The 21,441-nt window shown below is 45.6% G+C and overlaps 1 protein-coding gene across 1 annotated transcript in view; it reads right to left on the reverse strand.

Moving 5' to 3' along the window:
* Nucleotides 1-1,247: 1,247 nt before the first annotated feature.
* The window catches only part of LOC122814170 (kinesin-like protein KIF2C), a 1,072,320-nt gene continuing 1,052,126 nt past the window's right edge, over nucleotides 1,248-21,441 (reverse strand). The window contains exon 11 of the mRNA XM_044086781.1: nucleotides 1,248-1,433. Within this exon, the coding sequence (XP_043942716.1) occupies nucleotides 1,248-1,433 (186 nt within the window). The remainder of the gene's footprint in view (nucleotides 1,434-21,441) is intronic.

Genomic DNA, 21,441 nt, shown 5'->3' on the forward strand with positions numbered 1-21,441 from the left:
ACATGTATATATTATATATACAAAGGATTTGACAAATGTACAAATCAATTTTAATAAACTTAGAAAGTTGCTTAAGTAACAGGATTTGTTTCAATATACATTTTCTGAAGGATTTGAAGTCTGAAACTCAAATGCAAGTCATTATCTAGTGACTACAATCCTGAGATCATCCCAGTGATTTGCCAGGAACAAGAGGGACAGGCCAAAAATATGAGTCTCAAATCTGGACATTCTGTGGCAATCTGTACAGTTGAGAGGTGTGTAAAATATTATATGTATATATATATATACATATATATATATATATATATATATATATATATATAGGTTCACTTCAATTCACTGACCCCTCATTTCACTGACACCTCATTTCACTGAAACTTCATTTCACTGACAAGTATTACAAAGTAAATGGAATATGCCCCCTTCCCCACTGTAGTGCTACCCTGGAGTTAGAATATATAGTTAGGTGTGTGGAGCCCCACTTACTTTTCTTTTACTAAGCAATATTATATCAAAACGTAAGAATATCATATGAAATGAAGTGGGGGGCTCTGCCACCCACAACCCCCCAACTATATATTCTAACTCCAGGGTCGCACTACAGTGGGGAAGGGGGCATATTCCATTTTATTGCTAATAATAGTTGTCAGTAAAATGGACTTTCAGTGAAATGAAGTTTCAGTGAAATGAAATTTCAGTGAAATGGTGACAGTGAAATGAAAGTCAGTGAATTGAAAGTTCAGTGAACTGAAGTGAACCCATATATATATATATATATATATATATATATATATATATATATATATATATATATATATATATATATATATATATATACACACACACACACACACACACACAATTTATTAGATTAGACAAAGTAAATGTTGGAATTTTTTTTGTTAGGAAAACTGCTTCTCATGAGATTCGAACATTTACTCAAACTTAATCTGCCAATATGTGTTTAAAAAAATTATGGTAACGGTTGTCAATAGAGACTGAAAGCTGGGAGTTTTGGGTTCTAATGGGCAAATTTAAGGATTTAAGATGCAGCCAAATAATATGAATGACTGTTTTAGTCTTCAGATTAAGATCTCATAGTAATATGTCAGACATTATCAACATTTATGTTGTCAAAATCCACTAAGTGAAATAATCAAAACTTAGGTATAATAAACACTGGCTAGTGGTGTTGCACTGGAGGAATGTAAAGTGTTCAAGAACCAGAAATTAGACCAAACAATTCAATGAATTATTTCTTGGCATTTAAAGCAATACACAGAAGCAAAATAGCCTGAATTATACTTTTCTGTACTTACCATGCAGGTCCTAGAATTCTCACCAATAAAAGAGTCTCTCAGCACTTGTGTTAACTTGCTCTCCCTAAAAGGGGTATGTGACTTGTTTTGTCCCAGAGCACGGATACACTCCTGCAAGTTAAAGAAATGTTTCACTGTACTGTTTACAATGGAGAATTTTATTTACACTGCTAAATTTAAAAAGACACATCTGTAATGATGGCAGTCATGAGACTGTAAACCCTTAACACTTTACATAAGCAAGCTAAACTGCTGATACTATATTCTGAATAAGTCATGCACTAAAATATTGCTACTGTTTTAAGATTACAACAGGATAGCTTTGTGCAAAACAGTTATGATCTGATGTTGTCCTTTTCTTTCAAGTCCTGGGTTTGGATCTTATTCATGCATTTCATTCAAGTCCTGGGGTTGGATCTTATCCATGCATCTGACTCTGCCTCATATTACAGACTTCGGATACAGTTCACAAGCTCCACCCTCTGTCCATAATGCACTATTCCATCCCCATTACCTCAGACTGAACAGATGCAGATTCCTCTCAAGGTGTGTGTGTGTGCGCGACATTTGTAAAGGTTTTCTTTTTCTTGAAAGATGCTTCTTGTATTTATCTTTAGTATCTTCCCTCTTACCTCTTAGTGTTTCAACAAACCATTAGAAGATTCAGAGTTTCTTTTGCTGTCCATAATATTCAATATAGTATCTCTCCATACCATTCCTGGTATTTTTCTCTGGTATTAACACCCTCCCCCCATTTTTTTGTGTGTAGTTATTAGGGTATTTCTTTATTCTACTACTGTTGGCAGTTTAACGCTTACTGTTTTTTTTTTTGGTTAGAAAAACAAAACAACTTTGATTTAATACTCATGCTGTACTTAATCATGTCGGGTAAGACCGGTTTTAAAAAATGCACTTGTGGGCACAAAATCCCACTGGGCACTTGGACACTGCATGTTCAATTTATTCTACTTTTAATCCAAGAGGCTTGGCAGATGGGCCAAAAACTTATTTTGAAAGGTCTGCTACCAGCTACTTCTGGGGCTCAAACATCCTCAAAATCTAGTACATTGGCTCCATTGGAGCATGAGAAATGCTCTCTTCAAAGTCCCCATGGCAAAAACAAGGAAAATGTTGCAGTCAGATCTGGATATCTGAATCCCTCTGATCCGAAGGCTTCAGCTCCTATTATCTCAGCATCCCCTACACCACCACCACCTTCTGATCCTAAGTATTCTGATCCGAAGCCTAGTATGTCTCACAGGAGGTCTTAACTCCAGAATTTCAAATTAAAACCATACCATCCTCCCTGTCTGCTCAGTTGTTTCAGACTCCCAAAAAACACTACAGGCCCCCAATTCACAACTTCTAGGTCCTGTAGAAGTTTATTTGAAGCAGATGTGGATTGGATGATGTGAAATTCTTTAAGAGCTCAGATCCAAATGGGGGACTTAACAGCTCCGTCCCCTGTTGGATCTGTGAGTATGCCCACAACATCCACAACCATTCTCTCTCCTTCTCTGATTTTTTCTAAGTCCCAGGATCAGAAATCCCCGAGAGGTCCAGTGATTGATCCAAACTATATCCTTGACTAGTACTGCTCCAGTACTCTTGGATCAGAACAGGTCCTGGAGCTGAAGTGCCTGCTTCGGATCCAAGGGGATAGATTCGGCTCAGATTGTCAGATCCATCCTATCCTCTCAGAGCTTCAACTCTGTACAGTTCAGATCCGGTTCCATCCTTGAGGAGTGGATCTGAGAGACATTGAGACCTACCTTTATTGTGAACTCTGAGGGCAAGTCGAAGCTTCTCCAGGTCCATCAGCTTTTGAGGTGGTGGAAAGGGTCTCCTCTCTCCAGAGAACCGCCCTCTCACTTTTTGGATCTTACCTCTTCTCTCATGGTTTCCAAGCTCTGAATCAATCAGACCTACTCCACTATGGGCAGCCTGTTCCAGTAAGTGTCCAATTGGTTCTAGTAGAGAACTTCCCCTCTCTTCAAACACCTCACCTGAACATCCTGCAGAAGAGGTGCCTCACAAGAGAATGTGCAAAAGGAGACATTCTGTCTTCTGTCCATCAAGAGTCTAGGCAGGGCACTGGACAGATCTGGAAAGTGTTCGCTTTGGCAAACTATACACTGAGGTCTCTATCTAGCACACTTCCTGAAGCTGCAGAAAGATTTGGCCCAACAGATCTCAAATTCTCAGAGGCCATGTCAGCAGAGGACTTCAAAAGAATGCCCTCAGTTAGCCAATCTATTTCAAATGCTTTGATGAGGTTTATCTCTTACACGGCTGAAGGCACCTCACATGAGCAGCTGTTTCAGGCACTGCCCCAGAGCCCTTTAAGACGTCCTTTTATCAACTCCCCATTTGATGACCCTTCCCTTATTTGGGTTGTCAGTGAAAGACGCTTCCCCACAGTGAAGGAAAGAAAGACCCTGTCTGCCATGAGAATCAAGTTCTCTGCTCAACAGACTTTTTCCAGGAACTTGAGAGATAGTAAGGGAATTTGGTTCCATAAATCCCAGAGACAGAGGAGGAATCTCTAATGGGAGACATCACCCTAGAGGCACAGGAGGCCTGCAGAACCAGAGTTGAGTTACTTTTCCTGATAGATTCAGTGCTTCTGAAGTGCTGCCCGATTGTTCCACTCTGGAAGCAGTCGGGGGACGATTATCCTTGCACTCAGAAGCCTGGGCAAATATAAAAAGTTATGCATTCACCATCATGTTCCATGCTTGTTGTCCTTGATCTCGCCTTCCTTCTTGCTGTTTGGGTTTGGAGCCAATCCTCAGCTCTGACTCTGACGTATACTAGAGCTCGAGAGCTTTTACTGGCTCGAGGCTAGCCCCTATCCCAGCATGCCTAGCAGAAGTTACCCAGATCTCGTTTGGGATAACCCAACACTAGACCATATAAATAGACAGGAGATGTACTCTACATATCTGATTACACCTACATATAAATGTGAGACTCCTCCACAACAGTAATAGTAGTAGACTGTGACTAATCATAAGGTATGGTATAAAGGAAACCCAGCCAGTATAACCAATAAAACAAGGGATTCCTCTTGATCCTCCAGGAAGGGGGAAGGAGGGTGGGATGCAAGAAAAGAAGAGGCGAGATCAAGGACAACAGATATGGAACGTTAGGGTGAGTACATAACTTCTTTATATTATGTTGTCCACATCTCGCCTTCGTTCTTGCGGTTTAGGACAGCGTCCTCAACACCTGATTCTTGGGTGACTTGGTGGCTCACTGGAAAACATTCTTTAAAATGGTGGAACCAAAGGATGCCCTGTTCCAGGAGGCCACATCTACTTCGTAATAAGAAGTTATGTCTTACCATAACATTCCATGTTAGTTGTCTTCTCGTCTTCTTTCTTGCTGGATGGGATCGGAGCCGAACCTCGGCTCCGACTCGGCCTATACTATAGCTCAGGAGCTATTTTTATCTGCTTGAGGCAGCCCTATATCCCACAATACCATGCGCTAACTCCCCAGATCTCGTTTGGAAGCTAAGACATAGTATAAACACAATCTTGTAATAAAAAATTATAACCCTCTATTAGAAGATTACCTGATAGTAACACTAAGGATAGCAGGAAAAGACGCAGCATATTGTATGCCCAAAAAGGAAGGACTATCTCGAGTCTGTCCAGGCTAGGGGGCAGGAGGGAGGGATGCAAGAAAGAAGGCGAGAAGAAGACAATTAACATGGAACGTTATGGTAAGACATAACTTCTTAATGTTAAGTTGTCACTCGCCTTCATTCTTGCTGGATGGGACAGCGTCCCTAGCATCTTAGTCCCGGGTGGCTCAATGAAACAGACTCCTGAGTACAGTGGAACCAAAATCAGCTCTATTTCTGGAGGCTAAGTCAAGCTTGTAATGAGCAATAAAAGTATGTTTGGAAGCCCATGTAGCCGCTGCACAAATGGCATCTAGTGGTAACCTTGCTTGATACGCCGTTGAAGTAGATAGAGCCCTGGTTGAATGAGCCTTAGGCCTAGAGGGAAGTTGCCTGTGCCTCAACTCATAGACCAAGGTAATAATAGATGTCAGCCATCTGGAAAGGGTAACTTTCGAAACCGGAAGCCCTTTCTTACCTGCTGCATAAGAGAGAAAGAGCTGATCTGATTTTCTGAATTGTCTTGTCCTGTCTAGGTAATACCGTAATTGGCAATTAACATCTTATGAATGTAATTTTTGTTCAGCTCCGTTGGTATAGTCTGGGAAAAAGACAGGCAAGTCAATAGAATGATTTAAATTTGCTTCTGATAGCACTTTTGGAAGGAAGGAATGGTTTGTTCTGAGAGTTACTCTCTTTATGAAAAACCAAATAAGGAGGACGGACAGACAAGGCTTGGAGTTCCGAGACCCTTCTGGCAGATGTTATAGCTACTAAAAACAGCGTTTTCCAAGAAAGTAGTTTGAGGGAACAAGAAGCTGCAGGTTCAAAAGGGGGCAGATTTAGTGAGGTTAGAACTAAATTCAAGTCCCATTGTGGAGGCAGATCTTTTACTGGAGGTCTGAGCAAAAAGATGCCCTTGAGAAAAGCTTTACAGAACTTGTGGGACATAATATTTGCTTCTGAGAGTCCAACATGAAAATTAGCAATGGCCGCTAATTGTACTCTGATAGTGGCCGATGATGATCCAGAATGAAAAAGCTCTGCCAGAAAATACAGAACCTCATGAATGGGTGCATGAAAAGGATCTAAGGACCTATTTTGCGTCCAGAATGAAAAACGCTTCCATTTACTAGCATACGTCTTCCTAGTATTTGACTTATGGGAGGTCAGAATGATATCACGAACAGGAGGAGAGATGAGGGGAAGCCTGGCTATGGCTGGAAGTGGAGCAACCAAGCTGTGAGGTTGATGGAATGTAGAGACTGATGCAGCTTGCCCGTGAGGTGGGTCAACAGATCCGGAAGGGGTTCCAGATGCCAAGGCTGTTGCAGTAGGTATTTGTGCAGGAACGGGAACCAAACTTGTCGAGGCCAAAACGGGGCAATGAGGATGATTTTGGATCTCAATGCGATTGCTTTCTGAATTAATAGCGGGATTAACGGAAAAGGAGGAAAAGCATAGAGAAGACCCCGGGGCCAAACGTGAACAAAAGCGTCTCTGAGGGGTTGGCCTGGCAGAGGAAAAAGTGTGAAGTCGAGGCACTTGCTGTTTTGGGGAGTTGCAAAAAGGTCGCAGCAAGGCTGACCCCACTTCCGAAAGATTCTGTCTGCTACCGCTTGACTTGGAGACCACTCGTGAGGCATGAGGATAGTTCTGCTCAATCTGTCTGCTATGACGTTGGACTTCCCGGGGATGTGCGTTGCTATCAGAAACCGTTGAGATGAAATCGCCCATTGCCAAAGTCAGAGTGCTTCTCAACAGAGGGGATAGGACTTTGTTCCGCCCTGCTTGTTTATGTACCACACCACAGACACATTGTCCGTCTGAATTGCTATAGTCCCCGTGGGAAGAGAGCTCGGAAGGGCTTGCAACGTCAAAAGCACCGCCCTCATCTCCAGGACATTTATGTGCAGGTGGCATTCTGACTGCTGCCAAGTGCCCTGGACCGTCCTGCCCTGATAATGCCCCACCCGATCAGGGAGGCATCCGTTGTGACAGTGGCAACTGGAAGAAGGAGAACAAAGGGTCTGCCCTGAAAAAGCTGAGGGGAAACCATCCATCAGTAGAGATGTTTCTTGCAAGATGGGGTTATCCAAATGTTGTGGGTCATTGGTAGCTGTTGAAAAGACCACTGAGAAAAGAGCATCCACTGAAGGAGCCTCATGTGGAAGCGGGCTAATGGAAGTAGAAGAATCGCCACCTCCATGAGGCCCAACACTTTCATTACTCGGTTGACCTGGACTTTGTTGGGCTGAAACAGGGTCTGAACATTCCGCCTTATGTCGGCTACTCTCTGGGGTGGTAGTGTTGCAGACATTTCTGTGGTGTTTAATATGGCGCCTATAAAGTTTATACATTGACAAGGCATCAAGGAAGACTTTGCAAAATCTTTAGAAATACCCAGACTGTTGCAAAGCTGAATAGTGTAATCCCTAGCCATTATGAGATCGTGTTTGGTGGTAGCAGAAATGAGCCAGTCTAAATATGGAAACACCTGGAATCCTTTCAGTCTCAGGTGAGCCGTGACCACGGCCAAACATCTGGTGAACACCCGGGGGACTGTGGTGAGACCAAAGGGCAGGGCTCTGAATTGAAAATGACCGACTCCCAGCCGGAAGCGGAGAATCCTCCTGGAGCGTCTGTGTATCTTTATGTGGTAGTACGCGTCCTGGAGGTCTAATGAGCACATCCAGTTGTCACTGCCCAAAAAGGGTAGAATGGACTGCAGTGTTACCATCCGAAATTTTGTCTTTAGCACAGATCTGTTTAACCTGCCGAGATCCAAAATAGGTCTCCAGTCTCCTGTCCTTTTTGGTACCAAAAAGAACCTGGAGTAAATTCCGGACCCTAGCTGATCTGCTGGGACTGCCTAGATGACTTTTTGCTAATAGCTTTTCTATTTCTAGCTGAGCCTGACCCCTTTGTGCGGGTGGTACATCTGGTAGGGGGTTTTGGCGGTTGTACCAGGGGGATGGTAAAGGGGATTTTGTAACCCTCGGATATGATTTTCTGTACCCATGTGTCTTGGGAGAGGGATTGCCAGGCTTCCGGGTACAGAGATAATCTTCCCTCGACTGCCTCCGAAGGCGAACAGTCGGGCAGCTTCTCAGGGATGCTGAAAGGGTTGATCAGGAAAAGATTCCCTAGAACCCTGGTTCTGAGGACCCCCTCTGCCCCTGGGGCGGCGTCTGTTATTTCCCCCTCTGCCTCTAGGGGGAAAATCACCACGTGCGGCAGGTGCGACTCCCTGTGGTTTGCGGAACCACATCTTTCCCCCCTTATGTCCCTTAGGACAAGGTCTAGAAGGCGTGGAAAAACGGACTCCCATGGCAGAGAGAGTTTTACCATCTTGCTAGCATCTGGTGAGGGTATTCTTCACCTGAGGTCCGAACAATTCCGAACCAAAGGGGGTGTTAGTGAAGGACGCCTTGAAGGGATTGGCAAAGTTAGAGCTGCATACAAGCGTGACGTCTTAACGCAACGCCTGTACCAGCGGCCCTACTCGATCCATCGGCTGCATAAGAAATTAGCTGCATGGAGGAGTTAACAATGGAGTTCAGGGTAGCCAGCTGAGAGTTTATTTTGTCCTTAAACCCAGCAGCAGAAGGATCCTGTACCGTTTTCATCCATCTCTTTGAGCAAGTCTCTTTGAAGGTGGGTGAAATGCCAAATAGTTCAGCGATCGCATAGAAAAGGTCGCTGAAGCAAAGATCCGCTTGCCATACCTGTCCATGGTCCTGGACTCCTTGTTAGGAGGATGAACAGATACAGAAGGATCAGCCAATTCCTTCTTAGTGGCTGCTGCTACCACCATAGCATCAATTGAAACACCTTTGGTGAGAAAGGATTTATCATCTGGTGCAGAAATAAATTTAGAAGGCCTCCTAGGGGTAGGTTCCATTGAATCAGGAGCTGCCCACTCCTTTCTAGCCACTACCTCCATTAGTGGGTCGAAAGGGGGAGACACCCAGGAGGTGGAAGGGCGAGATCCAAAAGCATCAAGGTAAACAGACTCGTCCTCGGAAGGTTTGAGAGTGGACCAATTTCCCCTCTGTCTTAGGATTTCCAGGATGTCTGAAAAGGAGACATCCTCAGAGGGGGATCTGGGGGAACCTTCCGACTCATCCAAGTCGGTGTCAGACGTGAGACTCAGGGGAGTCCATGTGCTTCCTCTTGCACTTTCTTTTCCTAGGGGGTTCCCCTGAAACTTCAGGGGAGCCCTCGGAAGAGGAGGAGACACCCAAAGTGGGTACCCCACGCTGTGGATCTCTGCTGACAGGTGTAAGAGAATGGCCAGAGACCGTAACAGGCACTATGGAGGGAGGAGCCGCAGAACTTAACCTTGGAGTGGACACTGGGTCCAGCACACTCCTCATCACCTTGAAGGCTCCCCTATCAGACACCAACGGTAGCACCGGCTCCGAAGAGACCGGAACCACTCCCGGAGCAGACACAGAAGGCTCCGAGAATGATGTCGGGGCCAAACTAACCAGAGCCGAAGCTCCGAGAGGGAGAGCGGGGTCGGACAAGGGTCCGATGCCACTCGCCCCCTCAGAGCCGACAATGAAGTCTCGGCGCCCGGACCTCTCCACGGACGGAACCAATGAAGAGGTCGGAGCAAGTATCGGCTCTGACGTAGGCAAGGTCACGGTTCTGAGAAACTCCGGCTCCGAGCTAGAGTGATGAGTCTGAGGAGGAATAGATAATTGTATTGAAGGAGCCGCAGTCTGGTGAGATGGGCTCTGGAGCATTTGGGCCAGTGCCTGAGATTTTATGAGTCTACTAACCACCCTCTCGATGTCATGGTCAGAAAGCCTAGATGACCTAGATGAATGAGTCCTATGACTCCGCTCTGACAAGAGAGGGGATCTCGGAGCCGATCTAACGGACTTTAGAGAGGGGGACCTAGAGCGCTTGCGCGCTGGGGTCGGCTCCGATGATGGTTTCGGAGCGGAAACCACTTTGCTTGCCTCGGAGCCAGCCAGAACCGAGGTCGGAGCCATCTCAATAACACCAGCCCTCGACTCAGAAGCTGGAGCCGAGGGTTTGGCAGTTTTTGATGACTTCCCCGAACCAGACTTGGACGGGGAGTCATCAGGCTTTAACAAGCCCCTTAGAATAAGCTTGTTACGCCTCTCCTGCAGGACTCTTGAACTAAATCCGTGACAAACAGAACAAGAGTCCTGCAGGTGTAAAGGCCCCAAGCAATAGACACAAGTGTGACCATCTGTCAGAGACATTTTCTGACAGCACGAGTCACACTTCTTGAATCCCGAGGCCTTAGAGTCTTTGGACATAGTTTTGACCACAGTAAAAAACAGTCAGTCCACACACACACACTCAATTTAAGGGAACTGACTAAACCCACACACACAGATAGGAAGGGGTGGGGAAACTGAGGTAAAGCCCGTAGGCCCAAGATAAATTAAATAAGGGAAGAAGGGCTACAAAAGAAAGGGTCCAAGAATAAGGTAATCAGTAGGGACAAAGATAACTACTGCGAAAAAACTACCTGAAAACTAGTTTAAGTAAAACTCCTTACTAACCTGAGCCGGTAAAAATAGACAACCTCGTAGCGAAGCGGCAAACGAGATCTGGGGGGTTAGCGCATGGTATTGTGGGATATAGGGCTGCCTCGAGCCAGTAAAAATAGCTCTCGAGCTATAGTATAGGCAGAGTCGGAGCCGAGGTTCGGCTCTGATCCCATCCAGCAAGAATGAAGGCGAGAATGACAACTTAACATTGAGTGATAAAAGTATGAGGTTTAGCCCATGTAGCTGCTGCACAGATCGAATCCAAAGGCAATCTGGCTTGTAAGGCAATAGAGATAGACAAGGCCCTTGTTGAGTGCCCTTTAATTTTCCCTGGAAGTTTTTAATTACGCAATTCAGACATGTTTTATAGTGTCTGAAAGCCACTTTGATAAAGTCACCTTTGGGACCGCACAACCTCTCATTGTCCACAAAGGATACAATTGGTCAGATTTTCTGAAGTCCTTGGTCTGAAACGCAACTGTCTATGAATGTCCAATTGATGAAGCTTATACTCTTTTTGCCATGATTGGGGAAGAACACAGGAAGCTCTATGGATTGATTCAAATTGTAGTCAGAACATACCTTGGGTAAGGAGAAGGGGTTGGTTCTGAGAGAAGCCCAATCTTTATGGAAATTCAAGTATGGGTAATGAATAGACAAGGCCTGTAATTCTGAAACCCTTCTATCTGAGGTAATTGCAACCAAGAAAAGGGTCTTCCAAGTCAGAAATTTGAGCGGACAAGAAGCAGATGGTTCGGACTGAGGAAAAATCAGAGAGTCTAAAACTAAATTAAGATTCCAGGGGGGGGTCTTACAGGTTGTCTAAAAAGGGTAGTACCTCTTAGGAGTGCCTTGCGTAACCTATGGAACATATTGGAACCCATTTCTTCCATATGGAAATTAGAAATGGCAGCTAACAACTCTGATAGTAGCTGCAACTGCTCCTTGGTCAAAGGTTTCAGCAAGAAATTCAAGAATCCTTGAAATGGGAGCAATGAAGGGATCAACCTGACTTTTGCCTACCTAACAAGAGAACCTCTTCCATTTACTAGGATAAAGTCTCCTAGTAGTGGGCTTATGGGAAGAAAACAAAAGGTGATGAACTGCTGGACAAACATCAGGAAGCCTGGGTAAGAAGAGAAGAGGAGAAACCAAGCTGAGAGCTTGAGAATTTGAATGGGATGATGGAGAGCCCCCAACTGATGTCTCAAAAGATCTGGCACCGGGTCCAGGATCCTAGGCTCTCCTTGCAGGTGAGGCCAAAGGAATGGGAACCATATCTGACTAGGCCAGTAAGGGGCAATGAGGATAAACTTGCAACTCAATGACTGTGCTATCTGAAGAACCTTGGGGATCAGGGGAAAAGGTAGAAAGATTTAAAGAACCCCTGGGGGCCAATCGTGAACAAGTGCGTCCCTGGGTGACTGTCCTGGTGGAGGGACTAGGGCAAAGTAGCTGCTGCACATGTTGAAGGGGGTGGCAAACATCGCAGCATGACTGGCCCCATCTGCAAAAAATCAAGTCTGCAACTTCCTGCTTCAGGGTCCACTTGTGGCGCATCAGGATAGCCTGGCTGAGCTTATTCGCCATCACGTTGGATTTCCCCCAATGTGCGTTGCAACCAGAAAACGTTGGGAAGATATTGCCCATTGCCAAACTCGTAGAGCCTCTCGACACAAGGGGTAAGACCTGGTTCCACCCTCTGTAGATGTACCATACTACCGACATAGTCAGTCTGAATTGCTATACTCCCTGTAGGTAGAGAGTCCTGAAGTGCTTGCAATGCAAGGAGCACGACTCATCTCCAGGACATTGATGTGCAAGTGGTACTCATGTTACTGCCAAGTCCCTTGAACAGTGACCCAGATTAATGCCCCCCCCCAAATCTGGGAAGTGCCCGTGGTCACTGTGGCTATAGGTTTGGGGGGGGGGGTAGAAACAGCCTGCCTATTGTCACTATAGGGGAGTGAAGCCACCACTGCAGATCCCTTTTGCAGGATTCCATGATCAGAATCTGATGAGACATGAGTAAATCCTGGAATGACTATAGTGCAAATATAAGCCACTGTAGAACTTTCATGTGGAAGCGAGCCATCGGGACCAGAGTGATTGCTGCCGCCATAGAACCCAGGACCTTGAGGACAAACATAGCTTGAATTCTCTTTTGTGTGAACAGCATGACAACTTGGCGATGGATCGTTAATACTCTTTCTTGAGGCAGCTTTGCTATCGTGGCCCTTGTCTATAAATCTGCCCCTATAAAGGTAATATATTGAGAACAAGAGCAGATTGTGTATTCCCTTGCCCTGATTAGTTGATGCTCGGTGGTGGCAGTAAGGAGCCTGCCTAGATATGGAAACACCCAGAATCCTTGATGCCTCAGGTGAGCCGAAACTACTGCCATGCATTTGAACACCCTGGGGGCTGTGGTGAGACCAAAGGGCAGACCTCCGAGCGGATAGTGACTGGCTCCCAGCCAGAAGTGTAGATATCTCCTTTACCATCTGTCCATTTTTATGTGGTAGTATGCATCTCGGAGATCGATAGAGCAAATCCAATTGTCCTGTCCCAGAAAGGTAAGAATGGACTGCAGTGTTACCATCTGGAACTTTGTTTTCTTGATTGACTTGTTCAGCCTGCAGAGATCCAAAATGGGTCTCCAGTCCCGCGTTTTCTTTGTAATTAAAAAGAACCTGGAGTAAGTTCTGGATCCAATTTGGTCTGTGGGGACTTCCTGGATGATTCTTTTTCTTAGCAAACTTTGAACCTCTAGGTTTGCATGATCCCAAAGACTGGTTGGAACATCTGGGATAGAATAGTCTTTTTGACAGGGGGAGAAGGGAATATTGTAACCTCTGGATATTAACGATAGTATCCATGTATCTTCTGTGACTGTCTGCTAGGCTTTTGGATACAAGGATAATCTCCACCTGACTGTCTCCGGAGTTAGACAGCCGGGCCTACCAGAGAATGCATCTCTGTTGCCCTGGTTCTGTGGACCCCCCCCCCCCCGCCGTGAGGTCAGTACCTTCCATCATTTCCCCCTCTGCCCCTGGGGGAAAAATCTCCACATGTCAGGCGAAGCTGCCTGGGATTTCTGGAACAATATTTTCCCGCTCTTTTGGCCTTTAGGATAGGGCCTAGATGGAGCAGAAAAACGTACTCCCATGGCAGAAAGTTTTGCCATCCTGTTCACACCTTGTAAGAGTCTCTTTTACCTGAGGCCCGAACAGGGACGAGCCGTCAAAGCAGGCATTGGTAAAGGAAGACTTGAAGGGCTCCGCAAAATGACAAAGGTGAATCCAGGAGTGTCTGCATAGGGCTACCTCTGTGCCTGCTGCCCTGCTCTCCCCATCGACTGCATAAGAAATGAGCCTCATGGAAGAGTTAACCACTGAAGTCAAGGTCGCTGAGAAGCCACCTTGTCCGAGGCTCCCGCAGATGTAGGATCCTGTAAGGTATCTCCTAACTCCTTGAGGAGATCTTTATTAAGTGGGACAAATAGTTCAGTGACCTGAGTGTAAAGGTAGCTGAAGAAAACATATCCTTCCCGTATTTGTCCATCGTACGAGACTCTATTCGGCGGATAGACAGATGAAGTTTCCTACAATTCCTTCTTGGTGGCTACTGCCACCACCATAGCATTAACGGGAACACCTTTAGATAAGAGCCTGTCTTCAAGGGCTGTAATAAATTTTTTGGTCCTACCCAGAACTGGTTCCATCGTGTCTGGAGAGCTCCAAGTCTTCCGACTCACTACATGCTGTAGTGAGTTGAAAGGAGAAGATACCCAAGAGGTGGAGGGTCAGGAGGGTCAGGAACAGAATGCATCCAGGTACATCGACTCATCTTCAGAAGGGGCAAGGGTTTTCCAGTCACCCATCTAAGGATTTCCAAGATGTCCGAAAAAGAACCATCTTCAGAGGGAGACCGTGGGGACCCTTTCTGAGTCATGCAAGTCTGTGTCTGATGTCAAGGACTCGGGAGTCCACATGCTTCCTCTTGCAAGTCGTCTTCAGAGGGGCCTCCTCCAAGGGATGCTCAGGAGAGGTTTCGGACGATGTGGGATTGCCCAATGGGTCGTCCTGGTGCGTGGGTTCCCCACGCTTGGGGCAGAGGGGAGGTTAGGAGCGTACACTGGCACCGAAGGCAAAGGAGCCAATGGAGCAGAGGGTGGAGCTGTCTCAGCAGACAGCATGCTCATCATCTCGAAGGCATCGCAGTCCCAACCTGAAAGGATCTCTGGCTCCAAGAAGCAGGAGACTGCTCCAAGGCTGATGTAGGAGCCAAGCTGACCTGCACTGAAGCTCAGAGGGAGAGAGTAGGGTCGGACAAGGGTCCAATGACGCTTCTCCCCTCAGAGCCGAAGGAGCATCGGCTCCCAGATCCCTCGATAGAAGGGGGTATCGAGGAGATCGGAGCAGTAGTCAGAACCGAAAGACCAGAGGAGGTTACTGGAACAGACTGTTCCACCACTATGACTTCCATACACTCTGGCTCCGAACTCAGAGGAATCTGAGGAGGAATAGAGTCCGGTGGTGTTTGGACTGTTGGCACCATTTCAACCTGGGATGGGCCCGAAAGTATTTTGGCTAATGCTGGTGTCCTAAGCCACCTCTACCACCCTCTCCACATCATCTGAGAGGCTCCTGGATGACCAAGAGGAATGGGTTGAAGACCGTTGCCTGCCCACCACAGATTGTAATAGAGACTGTGGAGCAGACCACACCAGTTCCAAGACAGGAAACCTGGAATGCTTATGGGATCTTACTGGCTCAAAACACAGATGGAGCCATAGGTGATGTTGCCTTGTCGGGTCCGACTTAGCTTGTGGCTTGCCCTTGTCCTTCGACGGGTCCGAACTTGGAGATGAAAAAGATTAAGGCTTGACTTGTCCGATTTTTTTGCTGGCCGAGTCCCCTCCATGGCAGCATCAAAGGGGCTCTTCAGTAAACCTCTAAAGATTAACTTGTTTCTTCTCTCCTGAAGGAGTCATGAACTGAGCAAAAGTCCTGCAGGTGAACAGGTCCTAAACAATATATGGAACTCGTGTGCCCATCCGTAAGGGACATCTTTTGGCAGCACAAGTCGCACTTCTTGAAACCCGAAGGTTTCGAATCCTTGGACAAACTAGAGAACAGCACTATGTCTAAAGCTATAAACTACTACTAAGAAGACTATACAATAACACTCGTAATAGCTCTATGTAAGCTAAACAGAAAAAAAATATCTTTTTTTTTTTAAACTGACAAGAAAAACAGTTAAACGGCGAACTCCCCACCTCATGAGAGCGTAACTTAAATAGCAACTCCGTCTGAAGTTAAAGGAAAGGCAAGGAAAAGGAACGCTCTAATTTAAATGGGTTTGGAAGAGGGGAAAGGCCAGAGAGAAAAGACTGTTAAACTACACAAAAGTAAGTCACTCAGACGGGATAAGGATAGAAAGAAATACTAAGGACAACAACAGTTAAAATAGATAAGCTAAACTAGGAAATATTGTTCAAAAATGAGAGAAAAAAAATTTAGCCTGAGCCGGTATCCGCAATCTCAATGTTTCAAGCAGCAAACGAGATCTGGGTAACGTCTGCTAGGCATGCTGGGATAGGGGCTAGCCTCGAGCCAGTAAAAGCTCTCGAGCTATAGTATACAGCAGAGTTGCAGCAAAGGATCAGCTCCTAACCCAAACAGCAAGAACGAAGGCGAGATATGGACAACATATCAAGAGATACATGGGTGCTAAACATCATATCCAGGGATTATTTCATTTCATTTTTCCAAATTCCCTTCACAAAAAGGAGAAATTTCCTAATGCACCACCCAGTGAGAGGAAGGATGGAGCACAAGAAATTCAAAAGCTGCGAGAAAAAAAAAATCATCCAGTAGGTTCCACCAGACCAAATAGGATTTGGAACATACTCATTCTTTTTAGTATACAAGAAAACAGGGTACCTCAGACCAATCTTGGATCTAAGCAATTTGAACCAGTATGTGAAATCAAAGTTCTGAATAATCACGGTACAGTCCACCCTACCCTTTCTTCACAATGATGACCGATGTGCTTGGTAGGTCTTCAGGATGTGTACTATCACATCAAAATAGCCAGGTGCTCCAGAAGACTTGCGCTTTTGGTTGGGAGTCTGTCACTACCAATTTAAGAGTCCTATCCTTTAGATTCACCATAACAACCCCCCGTGTTTACCAAGTGTATGGCAAGAGGTAGCTGCTCACCTGAGACTCTAAGGATTCAGTCCGTTTCCACATCTAGAAGTCTGGTTCCTCACCACCCCCTCAAGCATTTTTTCCTACACGCCAGGATTATTTGCTCCAGATATGCCAGTATCTAGGAACAACAAATTATGCCAAGTCGAATCAGACACCAGTCCAGAGCCTTGAGTTCATTGGGACCCTTCTGAATACAAACATTCAAATAGCTTCACTACAACTTCATTGCATATCCACCATCAAAAATCAGGTTCATCTATTAATTCCCCATTCATCTCCATGAGCAAGGTCAGTGCTTCAAGCTTTAGGCTCTACAGAAGCAGCCATTGTACTACTTCCCCTAGCATGTTTGTGTGTGTCCTTCAATGGACTCTAGCTGTACAGTGGCCCATTCTATGTTAACCCATTTCTTTACCAGGCTAATTTGCAAATGACATCTATTGGTGGATTCAGTTGGATGACATGGATCTAGGCAGACCTTTTGTTTTGCAGAATCCCTTGGCCACAGTGACCACAGACACTTTCTAACAAAGGTAGAGTGGGGGTGGGAGAGCATTTCCTGGAAAGGACAGTCCAAGGCATGTGGTTCTCCCCAAGAGACCAATCTGCATATCAATGTACTAGAAATGAAAGCAGTCGTATTCACATTGCAGGGTTTTCAAGATTCTCTCCCTTGGGGACGATTGCAATTCAAACCAACATGTCTGTTTTCTGGTGCATCAAAAAAACATGGAGGAACCTGATCTTATCCCCTCTGCAGAGAGGGGCCATGAGTGTGTGGGAATAGGCAATTTCTTCAGACTGCTTTCTAATCTCAATGAACATTCCGGGGAAAGCCAACATTGTTGGCCACATCTACTAAAAACCATTATAAGGCCTTCTTCATATAGGTCTGCAATCTCAAGGGAAGCACCCAGATCTGCTCAGAACTGGTGGTCAAGGACACCACAAACACTGTAGATATAGCCAACCTGCTGGCAGACAGGTTCAGTGAAAACTTCACTCCTCTTGTCCCCCATCACTAAAACAAGGACATCTCCACTACATGCCCCCCGCCCCCCACCCGTTACCTCTAAGGAGCAAGTCACCATTGCCCTTTCTAAGGCAAAAAATACAGCCTCTATGCGACCAGATAACATCCCAGGCTGCATCCTACATGAACTCTGGCAGGAACTTGCAGCATCATTAAGCACCCTATTCAACCAAAGCCCGAGTACTGGCTTCATCCCAGCCAAGTGGAGGACAGCTACTGTCATCCCTTTGCACAAAAGTGGAGAGTCCACGCATCCAGGAAATTATAGACCTATCAGTCTAACTAGCCTGATCTGCAAGGCCATGGAGTGGATTATCATGGATCTCACTGACAAGGACACTGGCAACATCCAGACATTTGATCCCACACATTTTGGTTTTGTCAAGGGGAGGTCATGCCTGTTAAATTTGGTTTACTTCTTTGAGACAGTCACCAATGCCAGAGACGAGGGAAAGATGGTGCACACCACCTACCATGACCTGGGCAAAGCCTTAGATACTATTCCCCACTCAGGTATAATGGATAAATCTCTCAACTAGGCATCAATCCATGTGTTACCATATGGGTAGCAAACTGGCTCACTGATAGAACCCATCTAGTTAAAATAGGGGAAGCCACCTGAAGTAATAGACCTGTAACAAGCGGTGTACCCCAGGGATTGGTCTTGGGGCCTCTGTTGTTTGGGATATACTTCTCGGATGTGCAGGCCAAATCTAGTGGGCTATGTCTGACCAAGTTTGCAGATGAATGCAAGCTGGGTGCTGTCATCAATTCCCCAAGAGAGTCTCACCCAAATAGATGAGTGGTGCCAGAAACATGCACTTCAACTGAATGCCAAAAATGCATAATCCCTTTTGGGGAAAGTGACGCCCCCACAAATGATCACACTGATAAGGTCCTAAACACGCAATCAGTCGTGAGGGACGTGTGTACCCAGGTTGATAGCAAACTGACTTTTGGCCACCATACTGCCTCCATTATATGGAAAGGTTTCTACATGGTCCACCTCATTAGTAAGGTTATCTCATCCAGGGACAAGGTGGTCATAACATCCCTGTATTCTTCCCTTATAAGACCCATTATTGAGTACAATGCCCCCTTTGGCATGTACCTCACAAAGCACATGCAGCAGCTGGAGAGACCACAGAGGTTCCTCACCTGGAGAATCTAGGGCCTCAAACATCAACCCTACACAGATAGGCTAAAAGCCCTGTTCCCACTACTCTGTCTCCTACAGACTCCTCACAGGTCACCTCTGTTTGGCATACAAAGCAATCTCAGACCCTGCCCTGATGGGACTTGCTGCATATCCACAAGTCAAGTTCCACTCTAATAACCTGCACGTGCGAACTCAACCTGGTCTGTGACATCAACAGAAGTTGGTGGGACAGATGTGTCCCAGAGACTCCCCCTTTTATGGAAGAGACTCCCTTTTTCACGTAAAGGAGAGTACCTCATTAACCCTTTTAAGCGCAACCTGGATAACTGGATGGGAAAAGTACAGTTTTGTACCTACCATAAATGTAGATGTTCGAAGATCCACATTGCTGCAGTCCTTACACTTGGGTAGTCCGCTGTCCTCGGTCGGCCCGAATATCAAAGTATAAGGCTGACGTCGGTCAAGGCGCATTTGACTGACATCAGGACGTCAGGGTACAAATGCGCATGACCGACGTCATATCCTCAGTCTTTTCTTGCCCCAGATGTCAGAAGACCCTAAAAATAAAGGTCAAAACCAAAAGACAGCAAACAACCAACCAACCACCCTTGCACTAATTATATGTACAATATATACAATATACACCATATGTACAACCCAACCCACACAACCACCTCTAACTACAGAGGGGAAGGAGGGAGGGTAAATTGGACTGCAGCAATGTGGATCTTCGAACATCTACATTTATGGTAGGTACAAAACTGTACTATGTTCTTCATCTCACATTGCTGCAGTCCTTACACTTGGGTAGAATCCCAAAGCAGAGGTAAGGGAGGATGGCTAAACTACAAGGAAGCAGGAGCTGCCAAAATGCCCTGCAAAACAGCAGTGGCAAAACCAGCCCTGGATTTAGAGTAAAGTGGCAGGTGATAATGCCTAGAGAAAGTATGCACTGAACTCCAAGTAGCTGCCTCCAAAATATCCTTGGTTGCCACTCCCCTCAAAAAAGCTGTTGAAGTGGCAGTAGCCCTAGTGGAATGAGGCCTAATCCCAGCTGGAATCTCCTTGCCATGATGGGAATAACAGAAAGCAATGCAAAACCCAATCCACTTAGAAATAGTTTGTTTTGACACAGGCTTGCCCTGAGAACTCAAAGCAAAAGAAACAAACAACTGCTGAGACTGCCTGAACCCTTTAGTTCTGTCCAAATAATAACGCAACTGCCTGTGTACATCTAAAGTGTGCAAAATCTTTTCCCCTTTATTTTGGGGATTTGCATAAAAAGTAGGCAAATGAATAGTTTGGTTTAAAGCCACACTAGAAACCACCTTAGGCATAAAGGAAGGATTAGTACGTAATGATACCCTATCCTTATGGAAAATCAAGAAAGGCTCAACCGCCATAAGGGCCTGCAATTCAGAAACCCTTCTTGCAGAGGTAATGGCCAACAAAAAAGCAGTCTTCCATGACAAATATTTCAACTCAGAAGTAGCTGCAAGCTCAAAAGGTTGTAGAGAGTTTCTCCAACACAAAATTGAGATCCCAAGCAGGAGTAGGAGCTCTTCGTGGGGGTCTTATATTCTTTGCCCCTCTAAGAAATTGCTTGAACAAAGGATGAGAAAACAATGGTGGGTCGCAATCATAGTGAGCCGAAATTGCTGCAGCATGAACTTTAATAGAAGAGAAAGACAAACCTTTGTCTAGTAACTCAGTAAGATATTGAAGAGCCACACACAAATTCGGCTCAGAAACATCAAAATCTTTTGCTGCACTCCAAAATAAAAATCTCTTCCATTTGTCTGCATACACTTTCCTTGTACTAGGCCTTCTAGCTTCCAAAATAACATTCAAAACTTGCTGAGGAAGTGGAGGCCCACTATGGTTCAAAACAGAATATGCCAGGCTGTTAGGTGCAGAGAGTGAAGCTTGACATTGAGCAAATGGCTGTCGTCCTGTGACAACAGGTGTGGAATCTAAGGCAAAGGCCATGGAGGCTTCCGTACCAGACTTCTCAGTAATGGGTACCAGTGCTGTCGAGGCCAATCTGGAGCTATTAAAATCATCCTTGGCTTGTCCTGTCTGACCTTTAGAAGTACCTTTGGGAGGAGAGGCAGAGGTGGAAAGGCATACACATGAAGATTGCTCCAATTGAAAGAAAGAGCATCCACTCTCCAAGCTGTGGGATGAAACCTTTTTGTGCAAAACTTTGGCAGCTGATGGTTTAGTGGAGAAGCGAACAGATCTATGTCTGGAGTTCCCCATGACACTGTCAATTTCTGAAATACATGAGGATCCAATTTCCACTGTGGGGATCCATAATTGCCTGCTCAACACATCTGCTAAGGAGTTCTGTGCTCCTGGCAGAAACCTTGCCTGAAGATTGAGCTGTAAACTGAGAGCAGTCTCCCACAAAATCATTGCTTGCCTGCATAGAGGATAAGAATGCTTCCCCTTGCTTGTTGATGTACCACATGACAGTTGTGTTGTCTGTTAGAATCAACACCTGTCCTGGAAGAAGTAATTCCTTGAAAGCTATTA

Source organism: Protopterus annectens, chromosome 10.part0 (genome assembly GCF_019279795.1).
Source record: "Protopterus annectens isolate FY-2018-M chromosome 10.part0, PAN1.0, whole genome shotgun sequence".
Lineage (NCBI taxonomy): Eukaryota > Metazoa > Chordata > Ceratodontiformes > Protopteridae > Protopterus > Protopterus annectens.